The 26,393-nt window shown below is 37.3% G+C and overlaps 1 protein-coding gene across 1 annotated transcript; it reads right to left on the minus strand.

The window, feature by feature from the left end:
• Positions 1–415: 415 nt before the first annotated feature.
• On the minus strand, positions 416–25,585 carry LOC109002218 (peroxisome biogenesis protein 12). Its single transcript, XM_035693547.1, has 10 exons — positions 25,425–25,585; positions 24,334–24,439; positions 22,476–22,624; positions 21,075–21,324; positions 19,894–20,003; positions 19,222–19,296; positions 10,477–10,563; positions 1,557–1,643; positions 1,305–1,442; positions 416–855 (listed from the first exon to the last, which is right to left on the minus strand). Exons 1-10 carry the CDS (start codon positions 25,530–25,532, stop codon positions 784–786), a joined length of 1,182 nt encoding a protein of 393 aa, XP_035549440.1. The 5' UTR covers positions 25,533–25,585; the 3' UTR covers positions 416–783.
• Positions 25,586–26,393: the final 808 nt, after the last annotated feature.

Raw genomic sequence — 26,393 nt, forward strand, 5'->3', positions numbered from 1 at the left:
GATTTGGCTTGGGCTATCTCTAAAAGAATGGTGGACATTCTTAACTCATGGAGAGGGCTAGGCGCTCGTTTACAAATCTTAACATGTATCCGGGAACAAAATCCTGATTAATCTCGAGAGTGCACAAATCCTCCACAAAAACTTCTCTGCAAATGCGCCTTCGGAAAATTTCCCGAGTTTGATGATCCTAAAAATTAATTACTCCCAAGGGTTCAAAACTTCAACCCTTGGGCCAACCCCTAGGTTTACAAATCCTAACAATGTGAAAGGAATGATAAAAATTGAGAAGCTCAAGGCTTTATTCTTCAGCACTCTCCTCCACCAGACAGAATCCATAAACTTTAATGGACTCACTCTTCATTATTATCTTCTTCTTCTTTTTCAAATCTCCATGTAAATCATAAATGAATTTCTTGAACACTTCTTGTACTTGGAATGTTTATTACTTGCAATAATAATAATAATAATAAATAACATCCAGTACATATCCTAATTCTAAAACATGGCTGACTTCATAGTCAGCATAAGACCTTATATTCAGTCACTAATCTAATATAACGTCGAGTTAAAATATAAGAAAAATGCAAATCAAGATAAAAATCCTACCCAAATCTGCAAAGGTGAAAAGACTTAGAGAACTAAACCGAACATTATTTTTGGTGTTTCCTGTCACGGCTCCACTTCTGCCTCACAGCATCTTTGCTTCATAGTTGACTTGATTATTGAATCCTTTCTAGCATAGAAATGTGATTACTTTTCCTCGTGATGCCCAACTAGGGTTTTCTATATATCATGAAAGAGCCTCCTTATATGATCAACAGTTGCAGGCATTAATGTGATCGGGCATCGTTTATACTGTCCAGATTAAAAGGAAAAAGACCAGTAAAAAGAGTTAACCAACGAAAGATACAATGGAGAACAAGAGGCAAGATTTGACCATAGAAATCACAATAATAATAATATAATGATACAGCTATTATTCCAAATATCTGGATGCTACTCGGTTTATGATTTTTTTTGGTTAAATCGTTGGCCTTTCACCAGGGGGTGTGGCCCCAAAGGATTGTTTGCACCCATGAGGTGTTGAATATTGGACCTTGAAAGGAGTGATATCCCAAGACCAACACCTTCAACACTTGGGCCAACCCCTTGGGATTAAATGAATGGATGCAGGATTATTAAAATTTAAACAGTTCTATAGAAAACTTGTTAAGAAAAATAGTTCTATAGATATCATAGAAGTATTGAACCAATTCGCTTTTCTTTTTCAGTAATAATAATTAAGAAGAGTCTGGAGGCCTCACCTGAGAAACATACTTAAATATACACGTGTAGCAGAAGACAAACCCTGAAACGGTAACTACAGATGGATTTGCACGCTTTTGCGAGCACAAAGGACAAATTGTTCTATCGGGTGACAGTGGAATACCCTCTTCAGCAACCTGTTTGCAATGATATATTGCATTTCACTATTAAAACCACAGTGACAAAGCCTTGCTCCAACACAACTATATAGAGAGAGAGGAACCAATATAGACTATAAATTGCTTCTTCACCTTTGGCAGAGGAGGTGGTGGTGGTGTGGGGTACACAGTTGGAGCTGACATTCTCTCCTCAGCAGATTGGTACCACCATTCCATCATCTATAAGATATCAACTATAAGATAACAACGACAAGATTGATTTTTCATAAAGAAAAATCCTATAAAAAAATTCATAAAGAAAAACAAATTGAATGAGAAAATAATGCATTAAAATATGAGAATTGGATGATGAGTTGCAGCCCTTGTTTGGATTCAGGAGTCAGCTCACTCACTCTGTACGGTAGAGCTCACTTCTTATCCAAACACTTGCTGAAGAGGGACGTGAGATGGTTTTTATGTGTTTTTGAATAAGACAAAAAAGGCCACTCTCAAGTGACCGTTGCTTTTGGAACCTTTTCAGAAGCCCAAGCCACTCTCCTCAAATTTTGATGATATATGAGGCGAAAAATTTTATTTTACTGTAGGTGTTGTGATAGATTACTTATTTTTTCAAGTCTATACGCAAATTTCTTTTAATAAATTATTGCTCGATACGTAATTTTTATAATAATAAAAATATAAAATAAACTGATTTTATAAATATTTCATAATTATTTAAGAATGTTGTAAATAAAATATATTTTTATTTGATATTTTTTATAGAATTTGATTTTATAAAAATATTGTCATCTTATAATATTATTATGAATTATATTATAAAAAAATAAATTGGGATGTAATTTAAAAAAATTATTATAACTTATTTATAAATATATTTATAAATGAAACAAAATCACTACAAATACTATACAATCATTTGTGGGACCCACATCTATATCCTCTCCAACAACTTAAAACCATCTTATCTTACTTCCAATCCAAACACACAATTTTCAAAAATCATCTCAACTGACAAAACTCACTACTATTCACAAACTATCTCAACTCATCTCATCTCTCAATCCAAACGAGAAGTAAAAGTATTGGAGTAGCTGTCTACTTCCATAATATTAAATTGAACAAAAGAACAAGACACAATTTAGTTCCCTAATACAGACATAAGAGGTTTATATTGTCGTCAAAAGTACATTAATGTTAAGAGGAGGAATATGATAGACTGTTACGAAGGGTTGTGTCAAGCCGTACATCGAGTCGTTGGACTGTGAAGGTGCATAGGCATATATTAAGTGATTCCCAAAGGCTCCAATGGAGACAAATCTTTGGGAGCCACCGTGACAAAGTTAGTGGCTAGCACTTCTACAGATCATGAGAAATGGTATTAGAGACAACTCAGTGATGTAGTGTACGTCAGGCACTCGTGTGAGGGAGGTTTACTACCTTAATTCTCACACTGGATGGCTGACTCGTAAAAGCATTGCATAAGCATGAACCAAGTATTGGATGTGTAATAACTAATAAGTGAAACTTGACCATTTAAGTGATTCCAGAGAGTTCTAATATTAACTAGCCATTTGAGGATATAGGGGAAATGTAGCTAATGCTTCTCTATATCATGACAAAGGCACATGAACTTTTTTTATATATTCATTGAAATATATAAATTTGCATAAGATCCTCAAACGTCCTTTCCTATACAGATATTCTCTAAATAAACGTTTGGACTTGGCCTTTTTTCTATTCGCTTCCTCTGCTTATACAAGTCTTGGATCTTTTAATTAACCTGAAATTAACAACGTGGAGATAGAACCAGAATTGAGGCTTCAACAAAGCAGCAAGTGGTCATGGTCAATGAGCCATAAGCCAAGGTGATGATAAACAGTAGTTGCAGGTGGTGACTCTATAGTGAGAGATGCTAACACATAACTGGATGAAGATGATAGCAGAAACACAGACCCATAGCCCAACCCTGCCATCCAGCAGAGAGTGCTGCCAGGGCAGAGGGAGGAAGTTTTCCTTTCCCTCTCCACCAACAACCTCAGTTTCTGGTCAACCTCTGTCCTTTTCCTGCCCTTCTTGCATATTTAGTGCCCTTTTTTGGCTTTTGTAAGAAATCTTTGTAGCCCTGATCTGCTACCCTTGGATCCCCCACCAACCACCTTCACCTACTATGCCCCTTTCTCTCACTGTCTGCATTCCGCAAGCCTAGCCAGAACCCCAAACGACATGCATGTGACCAATGAGTCGACTCTGGCACGCATGGATTTCATGTGTTATTATGTGGTGGTTGATCTTCTTGCTAGTTGGAGAAGTCTAAATGTAACGAACCGGTCTGACATTTGTAAGGATAATTTTATTGGGCTTAAATTTTGTATTAATGGACCAAAATTGAGAAGCCAATTGAGGTCTGGATAATTTTTTAATAGGTTGGGGCACGCTTCTCTCAGGAGACAACTAAGGCAAGTAGCTAGTTGACTGTAGGTTTCGAGCATGCTAGGATAGATTCTAACTAATTATCTCTCTCCGGTCTTTAATTACATAACCTCTTGCTAGGCAAATTGGCTTTTCTGATCGAGAAGAATGATTCAACCTTCGCATCTTAGTGTCCAGTAGTGACATAACCTCGGTCTCGTGGTACCAAGACAGTATGTTTCAAAGGTATAAGGGGATCTCGGGTACGGAAAAGGGCCAGAGAAGCCGGTGACAACCCAGAACCCATCGCCGAGAGCAGCAGGCGATCTGGTGGGTGGGCCGATGGTCGACAACTTACCGGAGGTGACACCACCGGTGGAGATAGAAGCCTAGAATGTCCATTTCGAACATAAAAGGGGTTCTCGAACAGAGGAAGAGGGTCAGAATGAGCCAGCGACCTTCTCAGTCACAGTTGGAAGTCCTATAGCTACTGTGCTTGCACGGGATCCTCAAATGGACACTGAGATGTTGATGGAGAACAGTTATGAGAGATTGGGTGTTTAGGACTCCCAAACTGATGCTGGCACCTTGGTTTTATTCAAGCCAGGAGCCTCTAAAAACGAGGGGGAGTCTCTGAACACAATAATAAGCAGGATCACTAGTGTTGATAATCATTGGGATGAGCCTACTCCGTTGAATTCAATACCCCTGCTGAAAGAACAGATACCAACATTAGACTGGGTTCTTCTTAAAGCCAAGGAGATTCATTTGTGTGTTGGACTTCCATGTATTGGTTATGAAGATCAGTTATTGGCCTTACTTGCTGCCATCGAAACTAGGTAGCCCAATTCAAGCATGAAGAGCCATTCAGCCAAGAAAAGGGAAAGGGACTTGCATGTAGGAAGTGCGAGTCGTGGCGGAACAAAGGGTAGGGCAAAATCGGTGTTTTTATGAAGCTCAAGATAGTCTAGTGGAATGTCAGGGGGTTGAATGAGTTAGAGAAGTGCACCAAAGTACTAATGAACTTCGTGGCTGGAAAGTCGATGATGTATGTTTACAAGAGACAAAACTGGAATTCACCTCCTGTAGCACCATACGGAGTTTGTGGAATTGTTGTCATGTGGGGTGGTTGTATTTGCCGTCTAAGGAGGCTTCGGGAGGCATCTTGGTAATGTGGGATAGAAGGGTGGTGGAAAAGATGGATGAGTGTGTGGGGGCAATATACAACGGCTAATTCTTTCAAGAATGTGGAAGATAGTTATCAATGGTCCTTTGTCGGTGTTTATGGTCCCAACTCTAATACTGCGAGAAGAGGCTTGTGGGATGAATTGGCTGGTCTTTGTAGCTTATGGAGCCTTTCTTGGTGTATTGGGGAAGATTTTAACGTCACTCACTTTCCAAGCGAATGAGTAGGAGGTCCTAGCTCTAGCTCAGCAATGACGGGATTTTCTGAATTTATATATGATCAAGAACATCTGGACATTCCTCTAGTGGGTAGCATATTCACTGGCCCAGTAATAGAGAACATCCAACTTGGTCAAGACTTGATAGATTCTTTATCTCGCCCGATTGTGAAGCACATTTTCTGGACCTAATCCAAAAATGGCTTCCAAGGTTATGTATGGATCACTTCAACATTCTCATTGGCTGTGGAGGCATTTAGAAAGGTAAAAGATATTTTAAGTTTGAGAACATGTGGTTGAAATCAAAAGGCTTTGTTGAGTGAGTTAGACAATGGTGGTCTTCCTATCTCATACAGGGCAACCTGAGTTATGTGCTGGCTTGTAAGCTAAAGGCTCTCAAGGCGGACATGAAGAAGTGGAATGAGCAGATTTTCGGGAATGTGGAACACCGAAGAAAAGTCCCTCTTCGACGAATTACAATGTTTGGAGGACATGGAGGAGGAGAGGGGGCTTTTAGAAGAAGAAAAAGCTCACAAAAAGCATCTCATCTTGGATATTGAAAGGTTGGCTTTAATGAAAGAGATTTCATGGAGACAAAAACCGAGGGCTTTATGGTTAAAAGAAGGGGATAATTCACCAAGTTCTTCCATTGCATGGCTAATTCGCATAGAAGACACAGGGCTTGTTTGGAAATAGATTTCATCCCAAAATTCTCATCTCATCTCATCTCATTCCATTTCCTTCCCAAACATAATTAGATTCAAAATTTTCAAACTAATCATTACAACTTTCCCAAACTTTCAAACAAAAAATAAAAAATAATTCAACATTTTCAAATCCTCAAACAAAAATAATATTATAAAACTATATTCTAACAATATTTTAACTTTATAATATTTTTTATTCAACTTTTTCTCTCCCCTTTCTCTAAACCCAAAAAATACTCAACTCAAACTATCTCACTACTATTCACAAATTATTTTATTACTATTCACAAAATTCTCATCTCATCTCACTTTCCAAACAAGCCCATGTCATTGTGTCATTACTGGTAGATGGGAGGATTACATCGAATCTGTCTGAGATCACAGATCACATTACCAACTACTATGCACAACTACTTTCAGAGCAATTTTCTTGGAGACCATGTCTGGATGGCCTTGTTTTTTAGTTGATTCACAAGCAAGAAGCAACTTGGCTAGAGAGGCCATTTGAGGAGGCGGAGATTCGCAAGGTGGTGAGAAGTATGGCAGGTGACAAAGCTCTAGGTCCGGACGAGTTCAGTATGGCCTTCTTTAAGGCATGTTGAGAGGTAGTTAAAGATGACATCACGAGCTTCTTCCACGAGTTTAATGAATGAGGTAAGTTTGAAAAATAGCGTAAATGCTACTTTCATTGCTCTTATCCCAACGAAGCCGGGGGCGGTGGAGATTAAGGACTTTTGTCCTATTAGCTTGGTGAGCGGTATGTACAAAATAATTTCGAAGGTATTGGCTAATAGATTGGGTACGGTATTGGAGAAGATCATATCCAAGCCCCAAAGGCATTCATATGAGGTCGGCAAATTCTTGACTCGGTTCTCATTGCCAATGAATGTTTGGAGAGTCGTATCAAGTCAGGTGAACCAGGATTATTATGCAAACTTGACATGAAGAAGGCATATGCGTGTAAAGTGGAATATTTTGTTACACGTGCTTGAGAGGTGTGGACTTGGAGCGAGATGGTGTTCTTGGATCAAAATTTGCATCTCCACAATACATTTCTCTATTTTGGTGAACGGTACCCCAATGGGTTTCTTCGGAAGTTCGAGGGGTTTGAGGCAAGTGATCCCTCATCTCCATTACTATTTGTTTTCATAATGGAAGCTTTTAGTAAAATGATCGTAGGTCTCGTGGAAGGTGGATTTTTATATGGCTTTGTTGTAGGGGATGCACGAATCGGCACACTTGAGATGACCCACCTCTTATTTGCAAATGACACTCTTGTACTTTGTGGGGCTAGTCATAATCACATTAAAGCTTTGTGGGCTCTTTCACTTTGCTTTGAAATGGCATCAGGCTTGAAAGTGAATCTTACCAAGTCAGAATTAGTTCTGGTTGAAAATGTTCCAAGTGTTTTGAGCTTGGCCAATATCCTAGGGTGCAAAGTCTCCACTCTGCCAATGAAGTATCTCGGTCTTCCATTGGGTGTCTACTTTAATTCACAATCTATTTGGGATGCGGTGTTGGAAAAAATGGAGCGCAAACTATCAAGTTGGAAGAGGCTTAAATTGCAAAGAGATTTTTTTTTTTGATAAGTAAACTGCACTATAAGAGAGATGTACAAAAGACAAAATGCAAAGAGATTTCCTATGGGGAGAATAGACAAAGAACTCAAGTTTCTTGGGCTACGGTTTGTACTCCTATATGCGAAGGCGGGCTGGGAATTCGTAATTTGTTGGTTTTCAACAAGGTTTTATTGGGTAAATGGTTATAGAGATATCACGAAGAGAGGGGAGCTTTATGGAGGGTGATCATAGATTTAAAATATGGTGGATTGTAGGGAGGATGGTGTTTGAATGAGGTGAGTGGACCACATGGGGTGGGGTTTTGGAAACACAGAAGAAGAGGCTAGACCAATCTCCATCGATCAACACGTTTGTAGTTGGGGATGACTCTAGAATTAAATTCAGGAATGACTTATGGTGTGGAGATCAAATCCTCAAAGAAGCCTACCCAATACTATACAACATTGCACAAAGGCGCCTTCAGTAGCAGATCTTATGGATCTCTCTATTGGCTCTCCCCAATGGAATATCATTTTCCTTAGAGCTGCCCAAGATTGGGAAATTAACACATTTATAGATTTCTTCAACTTGTGTACAATTGTAGAGTGATTGGAGGAGCGGATAAGATTATGTGGTCACCATCCAAGAAGGGGAGCTTTATTGTACAGTCATACTATAAGTCACTTATGACACACGCTACAAGAACATTCCCATGGGAGAACATTTGGAAGACTAAGGCCCCCCTAAAAGCTTCTTTTTTTGTAAGTACATCATCGTTAGGGAAAATTGTCACCTTAGATAATCTAAGGAAACGCCGACTCATTGTATTGGATTGGTGTTACATGTGTAAGAAAAGTGGTTAGTCTATGGATTACCTATTATTGCATTGTGATATAGCCATGAGCTTATGAAACGATATCTTAGCGAGAGTGGGACTCTTTTGGGTAATTCCAAGAAGGGTTGTTGACTTTTTGGCCAGATGGAAAGACATCAGGGATAACTCTCAAATTGCAGCTATGTGGAAGATGATATCAACCTGTTTATGGTGGTGCATATGGATGGAGAGGAATGGTCGGAGTTTTGAGGACCACGAATGAACAATGGACGAGCTTAGAACTTTTTTTTCTTCACACTTTATTCCATTGGTCGATTGTAATAGACTTTAATGGCATGAACGTACATGATTTTCTTGTATCTTTAGACAGTTATGCCTAAGTGTGGCTCTTGTACATGTCCCATGTACTTGGCTTCACCTATTTTCAATAAAATTCTTATTTATTGATAAAAAAAAGTCATATGAACGATAAGTAAGCTTTAAGGATTGGTCTTATGTTATGGGTGGATGTGCAAGCTACAGACCTAAGCGTAGTCCACCACATTTTATGTTATGATGTATGCAGTGACATGGACCTAAGCATGCTCCACCATATGCCATATTATGATATATGCGGTGATACGGACTTAAGTGTACTCCATCATATGCTATGCCATGATGTATGTGGTGACATGGACCTAAGCATGCTCCACCACATGTTATCCTATGATTATGCAGTGCCATGGACCTAATCGTGGTTCACCATTGGACCGATGCACATATGTTATGATGGCCACCATACAAGTGAAAGACAAGATGAATAAGTTATGCATGAGTCATGTTAGAGGCATGGAGTCCATTCATACATCCATGTTATGTGTAATGCCATGATTATGCTTCAATTCCACCTTCGTTATTAAGGTCCATATGCTATATGTATGTATGACTATGCATGAAAGTTTTCAAAGTCAAGCCTAATGTCAAGATATGTTAAGTTTACAGTATGACATGCTATTACTAAGGCCCCGTTTGGATAGTTTCACACAAAATATAATAAACAATTCAACTTTTTTAAATTTCAAAATAATAATAATATTAAAAAATAATATTCTAATAATATTTTATTCAACTTTCAACTTTCATCTCATCTCAACTCACTATCCAAACGGCACCTAAGTCTTCGACTCATTTTTGTTTGCCTTTATGTTTTAACCACCCCAGGTGAGCATCTTTATGAGGATGAAACTGCAGGATGGGACTTGGCCTAGGAAGACGAGGCAAAGACCTAGACAGTATATGACCTACCAAGTTTCATGATTAAAGATTGACTTTATTTATTTATGGAATCTCTTGTACCAGGTGCTTCATTAAAAAGAAAAAATTGTAAGTCAAGGTTAGTAGCACATCAGTTCCCCAAGATTTTTTTTTAAATGACTTCATTCATAACCCTGGGGGAACAAGGCGTTACACTTAAGGACATTACCCAAATTGCAGCAATGTGGAAGATGATCTCATTTGCATTTTGTGTTGCATTTCGAGGGAAAGGAATGGCTGGAATTTTGAAGATTGAGAATGCTCTCTAGAAGATCATAAAAGTTCTTTTTTTAAGACTTCATTTCTTTGGGTTATAGCTATAGATTTTAATGGACTCAATTTCCATGGTTTTCTTGTATCTATCTCAAGTGCATAAATAGATGCAATCTCTTGTATAGTTCCTATGTCCTCAAGCTATGCCTATTTTCATATCAGTAAAATCTCTTTTAATCATTCTACCAAGTGTGGATCATCTACTGAGTTTGAAGTTTTTTTTTTTTAGAAATATTGTGGTGTGAAGGATTGCTTGGATATTATAGGATTTCAGGAGCAAATGTAGGTAAAGCACATGGTTAAAGTCGTTCATAATCAAAGTTTCTTTGGATGGGGATTACGTGGCATTTCTCTTCCAGTAAAATGTACTGTTAAATTATTTGACTTTACTTCCAAATAAAAGAATAAAAATAATGGATCCAGTCTAAATTCTTATGTAGAATCATCTCAAACAATTTTTTTATAAGTAAAATCATCTTAAACAGTTATATATATATATATATATATATATACTAATTAGATATATTAGACTTCTTAAGAACATAATATTGCAGATGGGTAAACCACACTCACTTTGAAAAAGAACACTGCTGCAATCAACCCTGTTTGTGCATAATCAAGCGCAGTATACATACAACTGAGGAGTGCTCCTTGTAATGCCTGTATCAGGAAATATATATATATACAAATAAAAAATGGAATCAACATTAAAAGTTTAAACAGTCAAAGTAGCATTTAAAGAGCCATTATTCATTAAAAAAGACTAAAGCATTTGAACAAATGGTAACATGGTGCCAACTAAAATGTCACATGTCGATTAATATCATAATATTGATGTAAATGGTCCCCCTCCTCTCACCCACCTCTTCTCTCAACACAAATAATAACAAAAAAAAAGAAGTAAAAGGGCAAAGCAAATAGGAGAATCATATCTAAAAGGGATTACAAATTCTCCATTCCTCTTGCACATGCAACACCAATAAATCACCATCATATGTATATTCCTTAGGTTGTCCAAAGTAAGGATCTTCCCACATGGCCTGCAGGCATCCAAACAAAGAGTCGCTCAGGCTCCTCCTCCAAATGGACTTCCAATAAAAGGTAACCTTTTGGGGGGACTAATGCATTAGAGAATGACATGACCTCATGCACCCATTGTTGGATAAACACCAATGCATCTAGTCTCCTCCACTCTGTCCTATTCTGAAAAATACAATCGATCAAAAAAAGAGGTAAAGATAAGAGCCATAAGTTGTTTGCCACTACAAGATCCCAAGCCTTAGAGATGTTGAGCAAGTGCAGGAAGGCCCCTTTAAGAAGTTGATCACCACACCATATATCATGCAAGAATTTTATCTTGGGTCCTTCCCCCACCTCATATCTAATGTGGACTTTCTGCTCCTCCCCAAAACTGCACCATATAAAATCCCTCTTTAGCTTCTCAATATAGTTATATTCGCCTGTAGGGAGTGGTCAGGTTTGAGAGAGTCCTCTTAATAAAGGTTGCCCTGCCTACCATAAACAGATACAACCTACTCAAGCCAGTCAAATGACATTTCAGTTATCCCCATAATGCCCTCCCAAGACAGCCTTTTCCTTAATCCGAGCCACCCCATGGGAGGCCTAAGTATGTCATAGGCAGAAAAGACTCCCAATATCCCAGGATGCTGGCTCGCCTATCAACATCATCCACACTGCCCACTAGTAGTAACTCAAACTTGGCCAAGTTGGTCTTTAATCTTGAGACTGCTTCGAAACAAAGGAACGAGCAGTGCAGAGATTGCAACAACTCAAAGATCAGCATATTATCTGCAAATAATAGATGCGAGATAACTCCTTCCTGATTTTGGGCCACAAATGAGCAACATAAGAGAACCCTCAGACACGTTGAGATCATTCTACTACGTACCACCACAACAATAACCAATAGCAAGTGTGAAGGGCTCCCCCATCACAATCCATGTGAGTTATCAGAGGAACTCTAACCACCAAGACAGAAAAGCACATTTTGGAGATACATTGAGCTATCTAATTGCACTACTTTCCTCAAAACCATGTCTCAATATATTTTTTTGATAAGTAAAATTATTATATATATTATATCAATAGGAATAACCAAGTACACTGGGTGTATACAAGAAAACACCTAGCCCATACTAGAGAGCCCCTAATGACCAATAAGCCCGTGAAAATTAGAAATCTAGCCAAAATACACCAAGCCCGAATGGGAATAGAACACACATCCCCAACCCCAACCCCTTGTTTCTTGTAACACTAATACTTCACCCGAAACTCCCTCTATGAGGAGGACTTCATAATGCCCTCCCTTTAGTCTTCCCTTGACTTGAACTACCTCCCTTAGTGTCGTAATTGATTGCTCAAGAAAGACACTTTAACTCCCTGCTTTTCTTAAATCTTGAATTGGTTTCAAGCGAGTGGCCTGCCTCAATCGCAGTAAGTAGTGCTGTAAATTGGTCTTGACATCCTTCATGTGAAATCCCCACACATTGCTGAATCTCGTTAACCTTATGCAGAACCCAATCCGATGATGAACCCGCTATATTGTTTATCGGAGGAAGAGAAACCAATGGAACAACATTTTCCCCAGACACAGTTCCCAACTGCACTCCCGACCCTAAACATTCCTCCTCACAAGGCACCAACGACAAGCCCATAATTTCCTCCCCACCATTTCCTGCATTCAAATCCCGAACATCCTCAACAGTTATATTGTTGTTGTCACCGTTGGAGGTTCCTTCACCTCCAGCATAGGTGTCGTTGTTCCATCGACGAGAACATTAGTTGTAGGTGCACCACCCCTTGACAACCCTTTATGTGCAACGTCTCAATATATACAAAAAAAAGCTCCAATTCACACGATTAAATGCCTTATCTGAGTCTAACTTGCATAGAATTAAATCAAGCATTTGTCTTCCCTTGAGCAAGACTTTTTCTTTTGAAGTCCCAAAGGATTATGGGGATGAGAGATAACGTTTTCATGGACCATCTTCAAGCTTTAAATAAGGAATTGACAATGATTTTGTAAACACCACTCACAAAAAGCCCTTCCCCTCAATTTCTCACTTTCTCGGATTCTCTAGAAAAAAACCGTAAGTCTAAGCCACCTTCTCCCACCCACCCAGCCCGTTGCCTCTCTCTCTCTTTCTCTCTTCTCCCGCCTTGCGGCCATCCCTCAACTCCCCCTCGCCATCCGACCTCACTCTCACTCAGTCTTAGACCCACAGCGAGTCATGACCTCACTCATTGAGCTCAATAGTGCAACTGCCCATCGATGTTGGTCCCATCACCATAGGTGCCTCTTCCATTCACCGCCGTAGTTGATTTTAATGTTTTGGTTGGTTGCTGATTTTTGGTATGCTTGTTTCCAGATTTGGCATCTGCTACTGCTTCCTTCAAGTATTGCTTCCAGATTTTGGTTCACCACAGTAAGTCCTTCCACTGCCCCTTGCCATTCTTGGTTTTTTGGTTTATTACATTATTGTGACTGTTTTTGCTTGCTGCTATGTTTTATGTTTTTGTTTCTTGTTTGGCACCCAGCAATCTATGCAGATGACGTGTTTATGTTTAAATTTGAATGTTGGGGCTGTTTTCGAATAAATTTGAGCTGGGGTGGGGTGTCAAATAAATTTGAATGTTGGGGCTATTTTTGAATTTTCTGGTTTTGTATGATTAATCGTGCTCTTTTGTTTGTGTGTTGTGTTTTAGTTTTTAAATCATGAATGTTGAAGGCACAAGCACTCCTACATCCACCTCTGCATCTTTTCCAGAAGGACCACAACTGCAACAACCTTTTTTTTTTATACGTGACCACAACTGCAACAACCTATCGAGGCTCCCATAATTGAAGAGTCTAGTGAACCATTAGACTCTTTGGTAGGCACTCCTACTAACTTCCATTCTAGCCCCGCCCTCCACCCATTAGTAGAAACCCCAAGACTAGGTCTAAGGTATGGGATCACTTCACGAGAGTGTCCGATTGTGATCCCAATGAACCTACAACAACTTGTAGCAATTGTGGGAGGTTGTAGAAATGTCATCCCAAAAGGCAGGGCACTTCAACCATGAGAGCACACATCCACATTTTCCCTAAAAGCCGTAAGAGTAATTTGGACAAGGGTTAACAATTCTTGGTCCTGGAGTCAAGAGTTGAAAGAGGGCAAGGGGAGAAGAATCTAGGGATAACCAAGTATAATGAGAGAAAAATTAGGGCTGCCCTTACTAGGATGGTGATAGTGGATGAGTTACCTTTTAGGGTTGTTGAGGCCCAAGGGTTTCGGGACTACACTAAATCTCTTGATACTAGGTTTCCTATTCTGATTCGTTTTACGGTAATGAGGGATTGTATGAGGCTATTCTTGAGAGAGAATGATAGCTTGAAGAAAATGTTTTTGACAACCAAATAAAGAGTGTGTTTGACCACCGACACTAGGACTTCTATCCAAAACATTAATTACATGTGTGTCACGGTTTATTTAATTGATAGTAGTTGGAAGTTGCATAAACGGATCATTTCATTTACACGGGTTAGCGATCACAAGGGGGAAACGATTGGGAAGGAGTTGGAAGGATGTATGCTTGACTGAAGCATTGGCAAAATTCTTACAATTACGGTGGACAATGCTACCTCTAACAACTCCGCTATAAATTGGTTGAAAACAAGGGAAATAGGAAGTGAGGAGTGTGTTGCAGATCATGAGTTTATTCACATGAGGTGTACTATACACATTTTAAACCTTGTTGTGAGTAAAAGTTTAAAACATGTTGACGACTCAATCATAAGGGTCCACAATTTGATTAAGTATGTGAAGTCTTCTCCCCAAAGAGCCACTTTCAAGTCTTGCGTTGATGGGTCAAAAGTTCCATATTCTAGTTCCTTTTGTCTTGACGTGCCTACTAGATGGAACACGACTTATCTATATTGGACGTGGCTGAAAAGTATCAAAAAGCCTTCCAACTTCTGCTTGATGAGGATCCCTACTTATGTGTTTATTTGTCTGAGGATGAGCCTACAAAAAAGGGTTTAGGAGCTCTTGGGTCTAATGGTTGGGAGACCATTAGAAACTTTACGAAGTTTCTTCATGTATTTTATTGTGTCACGTTACGTATTTCTGGTACATTATGTCACCTTGAATCTGCATTTTCAAGAGCTTATTAATTTTCATGCAAACTTGAATTGTTTTTGTGACAATAGTAATCGACGCTTCAGTTCAATGGCTTTTAGAATGAAAACAAAGTATGATAAATATTGGGGGGTGGGGGATCTTCAAAAGATAAACAGGTTGTTTATTGCTGCCATTCTTAATCCACAGGACAAATTGGTTACTCAAGCATATTGGTTCAATCAAACATTAGGTCATGAGAGGGGTGAGAAATTTGTTGAACTCCTCAAAAGGGATATGGAGCTCTTGTATGAGCAATATGTTACGTTTGGTGGTGGGTCTAAGTCAACTATGTCTCACCCTCATAATGAGGGTAGTACATCAATAGGGAGTAGCTCTACAATTGATCCCTTTGCTTTTTTGAGAAACTTCCATAGAGCAGAAATCAGCAACCTTGATAGACTGTAAGTCGGAGCTAGAACGGTATTTGTTGGACGATGTTGAGGTTCCTACGGAGAGTTTCGACATTTTAATTTGGTGAAGGGTCAACTCCACCAAATATCTGGTTCTTGCTTAATGGCAAGAAATATCTTGGCCATTCCAATCACCACTGTAGCATCTGAATCATCATTTAGTACAGGAGGCCATGTCCTGGATCCGTTTCATTGTTCTTTGGCTCCAAGAACTGTAGAGGCTCTTGTGCATGCGTAAAAATGGTTGAAATCCACTCATGTATGCTTGAGTCAAAATTATTCGGATACAATTGATAATGCAGACAACTATAAGTTAGACTAAGTTATTTAGAGATTTTTTTTAGTTTCTATATACCTTATTTTTTCATTTTGTGATACTAATTTCTTATATTTTAACATCTTAATGTAGAATTAACCACCAATATGGCGAGTATACTACATGAAGATGATTGAGGTTTGAGGTGCATTTGTGAAATTTTGTAACTATTGTTTGTTCAATTTTGTTTCATTATTTTTATAAATTTATGTGGACCTATCTTATTTCCTTACTAATTTTGTCCTCTTTTCTTCAAGCACAACTTGGAATGGAACTCTAAGTTTTTTTTTTTTTTTGATAGGTAATAAGATATTTTATTCCAAGTAAATAGGCATAACCCAAGTACACAGAAAGTATACAAGAGAATACACCTAAATACAAACTAAAGCAAAATAGCACTCGAAGTTTGGTTTTCTTTTGTTGGAAATTTTGAATGGGAACATTTAATTTGGTTTTCTTTTGTTGTTGGAATGACCCAATGGGAACTTAGAAAATATTGGTTTGTTGTTGTAGTTGGGAAGAGAAAACTGAATTATTGCTGCTGGTTGTGTTTCAGCAGTGTGTTGTTGGGTTGGTAATTGGATGATGGACGATGAATGATGGGTAGGTTGGATAATTTGTTGGGCTGGTTGTGTTTTGGCACAACTTGGAATGGGAAGAAGCCCCCAATATTTTGTATTGTTTGTTGTTGGAATGACAACATGTAATTGATTTTAATTTGTGTTGTTGGTTGTTGTAGTTGGGAACAGGTAACAATTTTTGGTGACAGGCTGTGTTTCAGCAGTGAATATTTTTTTTTTATGTTTTAGTTTTGGCTTGTAAGTTGTAGTAAATCAGTATTGATAAGTTGTAGTTTTGGTTATGTTTTTTTTTTAACTTGTAGTGAATGATATAGTTTTGCAGTTTTGGTTATGTTTTCAATAAAACTGAAGTAGTCAGTGAATGATTTACTTGCAGTGAATGATTTAGTTTTAGTTTTTAATTTTTGAAAAAATAGAGATTTGAATGCCCACAAATTTTTTTTTTTTTTTAAATGGGCTAAATATGAAACTAAAAAAAGGCCCAAAAAAAGCTCCGACTCTGCTCTAACAAGTTGGAGTCGGAGTCAGATCAGAGGATACACAAGTCGGAGTTGAAGGTAGGGCATTCCAACTCCGACTTGGTCAGTGCTTAGCCCTAATTGTGAGGTGGTCAGGACCTTGTGGGATGGTTGTTTTTAAGGAATAGGACTATCATGGGTCATGCCTCGTAAGCTAGTGGATTTTCTAACAAACTGGAGAGGACTCCAAGGCAATCCACAAGTGGCAACAATATGGAAGATGGCCCCTCTAGGCTCTATGTATGTGTTGGTGCATTTGACGGGAGAGATGATAGGAGCTTCGAAGATGTATACAAGAGAGGACACTGGAAGAGCTTAAATTTTCATCTTTAAAACCTTGTTCGTATGAGCGGGGTCATTGATTTTAATGGACTTAATGTCCATGATTTTCTACTTTAGTTTGTAAACCCTAGTTAGGTACTTCTCTTGTATACATCTTATGTAGTTGGACCATGCCTCCTTTTCCTATGAATAAAATTTCTTGATTACCTAGCAAAAAAAAGTTTGGTGGAACTTAATTTGGGGTAGTAGTTGAGGATCCACACCCTCTATCTACCGTTTTGAATGTTTAATGATGTTAGTTGCTTGCTTAGGAAAAAAAATGATGAGAGGCAGTAAACACTAGTCACAAGACTTCATAGGTCTAGAATATTTGATGTCCACAATCCTACCTTTTTGAAAAAAGGGCAATCAATGTTGCATTAAGGCTTTTAAAAAAGAGTAATGCTAGGTACAAGCCTCAAATAGACAAGCCCTATACAAGCCATTTGTAAAAAAGTGGGTCCCCCTAATAAAGAATAGTTTTTTTTTACACTTTTTTATGTGGGGTCCACTTTTTTACAAGGGCTTGTATGAAACTTGTCTATTTGGGGCTTGTACAAATCATTTCTCTTTAAAAAATCTTCCCTTCTTATCGAAGTCATGAACATTCTCATGAGTTGTCTTTTACCACCTCTCGACATGCTTGGAAAAAAGCCATGGATTATCCCTTGGATCCTAGGGCTTTATCACCTTTATTTCTTCTAATACTGCTTGGACTTCAATTTTCTCCAATGGCCCTTCCAACCAACTTGCGTCGTTTGCTCCCAACACCACAAAAGGCAAGCCAGCAAACTTTGGTCTCCAGCTGAATTGTTCAATGTACAATTTCTTGTAAAACTGTATTATGTGATCATTAATCTCTTGATGGTTGGAACTTTCTATGTCATTAGCGTTCAAGGAGTCTATAGCATTGCTTTGCGGGTGTTAATTGGGCATCTAGTGGAAAAGTTTGCACACCCATCACCCTCTTGCAATCATAATGTACTTGAATTCAGTTTCCAACAAATATCCTCTATAAAAGTAAGTATTCCAACTCACCTAATGAAGTCATTCCTCCCTTTTTCTTCAACATCTAACACCTGTTCGCTTCAATAGCTCCTAAGTAATTAGTTTATGAATAAGGGCAGCTTTTTCTCACCATGTTGTGAAACACTTGCTCATTCCAAACTTTCAAGTCGGCTTTCAGAGATTTCAGTTTACAGTCCAGAACCTAACTTGGGGATCCTTGAAAACAGTGTGAAATCCATCATGATTTCACCCTCTCCACAAAACCTTCTAACTTCAACCACATATTTTGAAAAGTTATTATGGCTCTTATGAATGTGCACAATCCAGGACAGGAATCAAAGAGAGGGTTGGACTTGGGCTATGCATATTTTTATTATTAATAAAATTGACATTTACATATCACAAAAAAAAAAAAATTAGATAAAAAGAAAAAAAAATTAGTATCTTTACATATATATGCTCAAAATTTCAATGTTTACTTCATACAACCTAGAAGTCAAGCACGAGTGCAACTATATATTTATGTTTTACAGATAACTTGCCTTGTACTGGGCAGTAATAAGGCATGATAAGAAAAATTTTGAAAAACAAAAATGCATGTATAATTGATTCTTTTGCATAGAATCCCCACATCCAAATTCATTCACACGTGATAGAAAATGATAAAAAGCTTTTTCACATAATTATCACCCTGACTGACAGATCAGCACAACCAATCATTTACATACTAACACGTCACAGAACAGAAGGCACATTCAACTGTTCATAGCCATTGCAAAGCATGCACATGATCCTTTAAAATGCCATAATCTTTCATGTGGAAATGATTAGGTGGTCATTACTTGTATATATGTAAAATGACAAATTAATAAGCCACAATTCAAATTTTACATTGCACTAAATAATTAGTATTTTTATCTTCTGCAAATATATAATCAAAATAAATAGAATATCCAACAAACTAATAAAATTAGATTATACCTTCAGCCATGGTGGGCCACGAAGTCTTTCACGTTCATGGCTTCTTATCTTTGAAATTCTGGAATTAGTATCCATCTACCTTGACATCAAGAAAGCCAACTCATGAGCATTGAGAAACCAAAAACACTAAAGTGCAACTTCATTACTTGAATACAGAAGTTCAAAAACTAAAAACATATGTATTTGGACCTTAGGTAGGTAAAGTGCAACTTCTTAAATCACGGGTTGGCAATTCAAACTCAATCCAAATGACAGGCTAGTATAGAGTGGTTCCCCGATAGAAAAAGATTCTCCACCCATATCTGGCCCTCAACCTTGTCGGTAAATAAACATATCCGCCCCCAGGCCTTGTCATTAAATAATTCATCAACATGACTTACTCAACAGGATTTAATAGTTTATTATTATTACACAATGTTCAAAAAGACTAATAGTTTGGCATGCTTCATAAGGTTAATGATCAGATGGTTAAGCAACTGAATTTCTAAGCAACGTAAAGACAATCTATATAAGCATAGAAAGAGTGAAACAAGCATAGATATTAGCTACTTGTCATCTATATATAGCCAATAGCAATATGCATGACCAACTTGTCAGAAAATTGACTGCTAATATAAACTGTGACTCTACCAGCCACTAAATATTCCAAAAGAAACTCTAGCTAAATTATACCAGCTCTTGTCCTGTAGCTCGACAAACATGAATCCCCAGTGCATGCAGTCCAACGGAATAGAATCCAGTAGCGTCCAACAAATATAACAGCTGATAAGCAAATGATGCTCCTACATTGTAACAAACAAAATAAATCTTAGATGGATGAATATACCACCCATTCCCAGAGGAATTGTTAGATACAACTAATGGAACTGGATCACTTAAAGCACATCTGCATATAGCCTCACCTATTGAATATGCTACAGCACTATTCCTTTGGACATGAGGATTTATCCAGTAGCTTAAGGGAAAATATTGCCTAACCATACACACACAATGAAATAATTTCATGCATATATAAAAAAATTAAATAATAATAATAATAATTTCGTGCATATACATCTACTTCATCAAAAACTGGTTTTTTGCATGCAACATGACCCAATTAGCTTGCTTTTGAGTGGGAAACTGAGTCTATTCATTAAAGAATCAGAATGCAAACTTGTCAACTTTCATGAAGAATTTTTCAAAATGGTTAAATGCTAAAAGTGAAACCTGAAAGATAATTTTAGAAAACAACAAGCAAAAACGAGAATAAAATACTAAAAGATGCATAACTAAGCCATGAGCACAAACTTCAGTTCCCTCATCTAACACCACCAAGTCGTCACACTGGAGAATATTACAAATCAAAGATTTAGAAAACATTTTAGTCAAAGTAACAATATATTTCCCCATACAACACACAAAAGTTATACTTCTATGCACAGACATAGAAAACAGAAGTAGAGGGGAGGCACCCAGATGGATAACGGAATGAAGTAGGAGGTTGCAATTAAAAATCCAACCAATGCCCTTTGTGCTTCTATGAAAGAACCATGTGATTCACTCCTATCCTTGGCCTCAGGGCACAATCAGCAGCACAGAAAATAATTTTTTTATCGTTAAACAAAATTTTACTGATAATAGGGATAGGCAATAGCCCAAGTACACAGAACATATACAAGAGCGTCACCTATGTTTGATGAAGTGCAGAATAAATTAATCAAACATCATAAAGGGGCTTCCGTTTGCTAGAAATCCACAAGCAACGAAAGACAGCTAAAAAAATGGGATCGTATAATCCAAAAGAAAAAAGAATGAACAAGCAGCATTGGGTTGCAAATAAAGAATCAGAACTAATTGAAACAAATGCATACCTTCACTACTAGCATGTAACCATGGATAGCATGCGCCTATAATTTTGTGAATTCTTATCATCATACGTGTTCTAATCGACACATCTCTATCCAAATTTCCTCTTGAAACAGGAGAAACTTCCCCTCCATCAATATAGTCAGTACCATCAAATCTTTCATCACCATGACCCCATAAACTAGCTTGAAGCCTGGCTTCCCTTTCTTTATTATATATTGAATATAACTTTGACTTCAAATAAGGAAATACAGCCTGCAAATATACATATTCACATCATAAATCACTACCCTTCATCTTGCTAGAGCTCTGAGTGACAAGAAATTGATAAACCACAAGAAACAGTGTTTGAGATACAGTTTTTAGTAGTTCACCAATATTGTTTGCCTAGATATTTTTCTTTCATGGAAATCAAGAAATAAAATGATTGATGATATCTTCTGCAAGCACGAAGTCAAATACAATAAATAATTTGGAAAAATAAATAGCAAACATGATTTCATGCTAGAGAATTGAATTCCTAGAGAAAAATAAAACAAAAAATAAAAAGATGATCATTTGGATGGATAAGGGATAGAGAAAGGGGATGTTTGATATTTTGTAGGACCTTCTAAGCTAACACACATAATTCATTGAAGAGTTGAATTATCAACCATAGTCTCTGGGCTCCCTTATTATACGAGAAGATTGTAGGAAATGACAACATAATTACGAATTCAAAATAGAAATACCTAATAGAAACTTTGGCATGCTACCAAAGATGTGCATATACACGAATAAGCATTTATCTTGCAGTGCCAACAGGAGCCAAGCCCAGAACAAATACATGGATAGCTATACAGACATTATAACATACATAACCAGACCTATCTATGGTCTATGATTTCATGCAAAAGCACCCAAGTTTGTTGGAGAAGCTGGAGTAAAGTCTGCATAACAGTTTATCTCAACAACAATTTTTTTTTTTTTTGGGGGGGGGGGGGGGGGTTCAGCTTTACAAAAACCTAAGAGATGCATGTAGTTGATTCTCGAGTGAGGTGTGTACCAAGGAGTGGAGTTGAAAGGATTTTTTTTTTTTTTTTTATAGGTAAACAAAATTTTATTGATCATAAGAATAGGCAAGAGCCCAAGTATACGGAAGCTAGGGTGATTAATTAGAGAAGGAGAGGAGAGGAGGAAGCTCATCATTGGTGTGAGCTTTGAGTTTCACCACTATTCTCCTCTAGTTAGCAGTTTATTAACTACTAACACAGACAGACAGTAGAAAACAAAGACAATGAAACCACAACTACATAACTAGTCACACCACACTTCAGTCACTAATGGCTGCGGTATGAATATAAATGTTTACTAGAGTCGAAAACTAATGAAAGGAAGCAGATCGATAAAGAAGCAGATGATTGTACCAGAAACACAACTGAAAGGACCTTTTGACGCTTTTCTAACCCAGAGTGATGAATCCCATCACCTGAGCTCGATTGAGCATCATCTTTCTTGGCTTGTATCTTCACAGCTCTCCTTCGTAATCCATATAGAGATTCAGAGAAGGACGCATCTGAAGATGATTAGTGAAAAAATGCAATGAGTCTCAAGTAATGATTTTCGGCCACTTTATAACAGATTAAGAAGCATGCCACATCAGTATGAGTACTTCAGATGGAAAATGAGAAAATGGTTACCAATTACTATAATATGGATCTTAGGACCAAAACTTGAAGTCTTGCATAACTTGACTTCCTTACACTAACAATCTTGCATTACATGGAATTGCCATCGGTAGTATTTCTTTCTCTATTTCTTATTATTTGGCCCCTTTTGGTAAGAAGGGCAGCTTATGAAGCTAAAATGAACTTTAATATGCCCTCATTTTCACAGAAACGCCTCTTGCTCCATCTTACTTCACTATATTTTAATGCTAATGCTGAATACATACTAGCATCACCGCTCATCCAAACTCCAAACATGCAAAACCATCAACTCAAACTTCACCTTCATTTACTAGGCTCGTAGCGCATTCTTACAATATGTACACCCACCATTATGACCATTAAGCATTGAAGAAAATTTACATAGGTGATCGTTGCTTACATAATACCACAACAAAATGAAGGAAACCAAACAAACTGCCATAACAACATTCTATTTTTTTATGGTTAAATGGCAATAATATGTTAGAAAAGAAGTAGTAGGTCCCTCATATCCCTCAAGCCCTCAAATTGTAACTTAAGGTGGGCTGTAATATAAGGCTTTCATACAACATCTCAAAGACATACCAACTTAGCCAGATATAATTCAACATATGTTAGAAAATTTGCAAGTAAAATATCAACAAGAAGTTTCAAATAGTTCCTGAATTTTTTTATCGATAAAGAAAAATTTTATTGATCATGAAATAGACAAGAGCCCGAGTATATGGGACAAATACAAGAGTGTCGCCTATGCGTGCTAGTTTAGTGATACAAGAAAGTCATGAAAAGACATGCCGTTAAAATCAATTACATTCGACCAATGAAGTAGTGTAGTGAAAAATAAGCTTCTAAGCTCATCCAATCACTGCTCTTGATCTTCAAAGCTTCTTGCATTCCTCTCCCTCCAAATACACCACCATAGACATATTGGGACCATCTTCCACACTGTTGCAATTTATTCAACTTTCAACTTTTATCTCATCTCATCTGCGAAAACAAATGAGACCTAAAATAGATCCAGCTGTTGGTTTCACCCCCATCTAACCTCCAAGGGTATTACAAACTTCATAAACTCCTCAACCTTATTGGATATCTCGCTCTCCTCTATCTATCAGTCCTCGATCTCATAAAGAGTGATCATATCTTTATTTTTTATTTCCAGGTTACACAAGCACCTCGTGATGAACATAGCTTCTACTCCAATCTTGAAGCAAGAAGGAATAATTCATAGAGAGATGCATGTCAACAAGAAAAAAGGAAGGGGGAAGCAAGACCATTTTGGTTCTAGCTGAGATACACAGACAGAGACAGAGATAGAGGGAGAGAGTTGAATGAGAAATTCAGTACAAGGGTGGGAGATTTTATGCAAGGCACTTGCCTACACTCTCAAGGTGAGCACCTCAATAAAAACCTCTCCTTGAGGCTTCAAAGGTGCCTTGTTTCTACCTTGCCTTGCCCAAGCACCTATGTTAGCATGACTCGCCTCTGACAACATTTATCAACAAAAAGCAATAATAGGGAAGGTTTAAGCACCAAAAGGGGGGAGGGGTGAGTGGAGGAATACAAAGAAAGAAACCTGTTGTTCGTAAACTATGAGTTTCAAGAACCAGCATCAGCAAAGCATAAAATTCATCTTCATAGTCTAACACCCTGTGGAGAAAGGGTCTTCTTAAGGCCAATACCTGTAAAATCATGAATAAGCCATTCAGTCTGTAAAGTAAAAAATAACCAATTAACATTGAGTTGGGCATTTGAAAGGCTTAAGAGCTGCTGAAAAAACCATTATGGTTACCGCAGTCTTGTACTTGCTCTATAACAGCTGATAAGTTGAGAAGTAAACATGCTAATTGGCAACAACCAAGTGCAGACGCATGCAAGGTCTAATAGCATATTTTTCATATTATTAGGAAGAAAATCTTACAACAAAGACAGAAGACAACCCAGAGAAAACAAAAAAGCATAGCATACATATTTAATTTCTTTACACAGATTCTACACAGTTTAAAACTTTCCCCGAGCAGCATCAAGATTTTAATGGTTTTATATAATTAAATTGCCTCTTGCATACTTCCTGTCGGCAATGCCTACTTTTCCATTATGAATAAAAATTTTTACTTATAAAAAAGATATAACCTAAAAGGATTCCCTCAAAGACATTACCATTTTTATTTCAACAAGAGGACCAGCACAGGCACGAAGAAAAGGAATTCCTTTCCCTAACTAACTACTCTCTACGTCGTCAAGAAACCAAATCGAGTGTTGCTTTATTGTCTAGTGAGAGCTAAAGAAGTATAAACTAAAAGGCAATATTGCGCAACAAGAAATGTAAACCATCTTAAAGTTATCCAACAAGCACGCTATGAAATGAGATTAGCAGCCTTCTGAAAGCAAAATATGCCTTGAATTGGCCCAGAAAGAAAAAGAAAACAGTTAAATTTTGAGGGTGTTTACGTTTTACCCATTTCTCAGCAACACATTCTAGTCCCAAAGGCCACATGGCGTAAAACAACAAGTAAAAGTTTAAATTCAGACCCATATGTGGAACACAAATGACAAAAGACGAACAGTGGGGTGAATACTAAAAAGTTAGCTGCTTCGTATGAATCGCGTAAAACACCGCCCGTGGCTGTATAGGTGCTCAAAAGGAACGGAAGTAAAACAACTTACGCCGAAAGAATAGGTAAGAGCGGCGCGCAGGCTGGCGGGGAGCTGCTGAGCCGCTGCCATCTCGAAGAAAGTGGGCCGAGTCCCTTGTCCTCCTACCTGAAACAACATCCTCCCTCTCTCTCCCTCTCTCTCCCTCTCTCGTTCTTTCGCTCGTTCTCTCGCTGAATAAAAGGTTGAAATAATTTTATTTTTGAGATTTAAAATGTTTGATTTTATTTTATTTTTTTTAAATTGAAACTTTTTGAGAAATTTTGTTAAACCAAACCTACCCAATTTGGTCATTTTCAGTAATTTTCCTTATGTGGTATATTTTAAATAATTGATATATTATGTTTCTTAAAATGTGTAATATTGATGTGTGATATGGTAATATATTAGATGAAGAGTAGCATTGTTCAATTAAAATAGTTAGGTACAAAATCATATTGCATGTTTATTGTTTAAAATTTCTTAAAGATGGATTTTGTGGAGTTTTATAAGAAAATGGTGTGACCAATTAAAATACTTTTAATTTAAATGTTTTAATTGGAGGTTTGTGGAGTATTTGATATTACAAACATTTAGATCCCGTTTGGATACAGAAATATTCTCAACCTATCTCATTTCATTATTATAATTTTTTTAAATTTTTATACAAAATATAATAAATAATTTAATTTTTTTAAATTTTAAAATAATAATAATATTAAAAAATAATATTCTAATAATATTTTATTCATATCATTTCATCTCATTTTATTATCGAAACGAGTTCTTAAGTTCTACCTTTCTCCCTGAGCTAAATCCTATATTGCAGCTTCATCCCCACTTTAATCATTATCTAGGACAATCACACGTTAAAATAAAAATTATTTGAATACTTGCTAAGAACTAACTCATTAGGTAAATGTATAATAAAATAGCGAGTCATGCAATAACACGTACTGTCAAATTCACTAACATTCATCGCATTCAGCCTCATCAATATTT

The sequence above is a fragment of the Juglans regia genome, chromosome 8 (assembly GCF_001411555.2).
Source record: "Juglans regia cultivar Chandler chromosome 8, Walnut 2.0, whole genome shotgun sequence".
Taxonomy (NCBI): domain Eukaryota; kingdom Viridiplantae; phylum Streptophyta; class Magnoliopsida; order Fagales; family Juglandaceae; genus Juglans; species Juglans regia.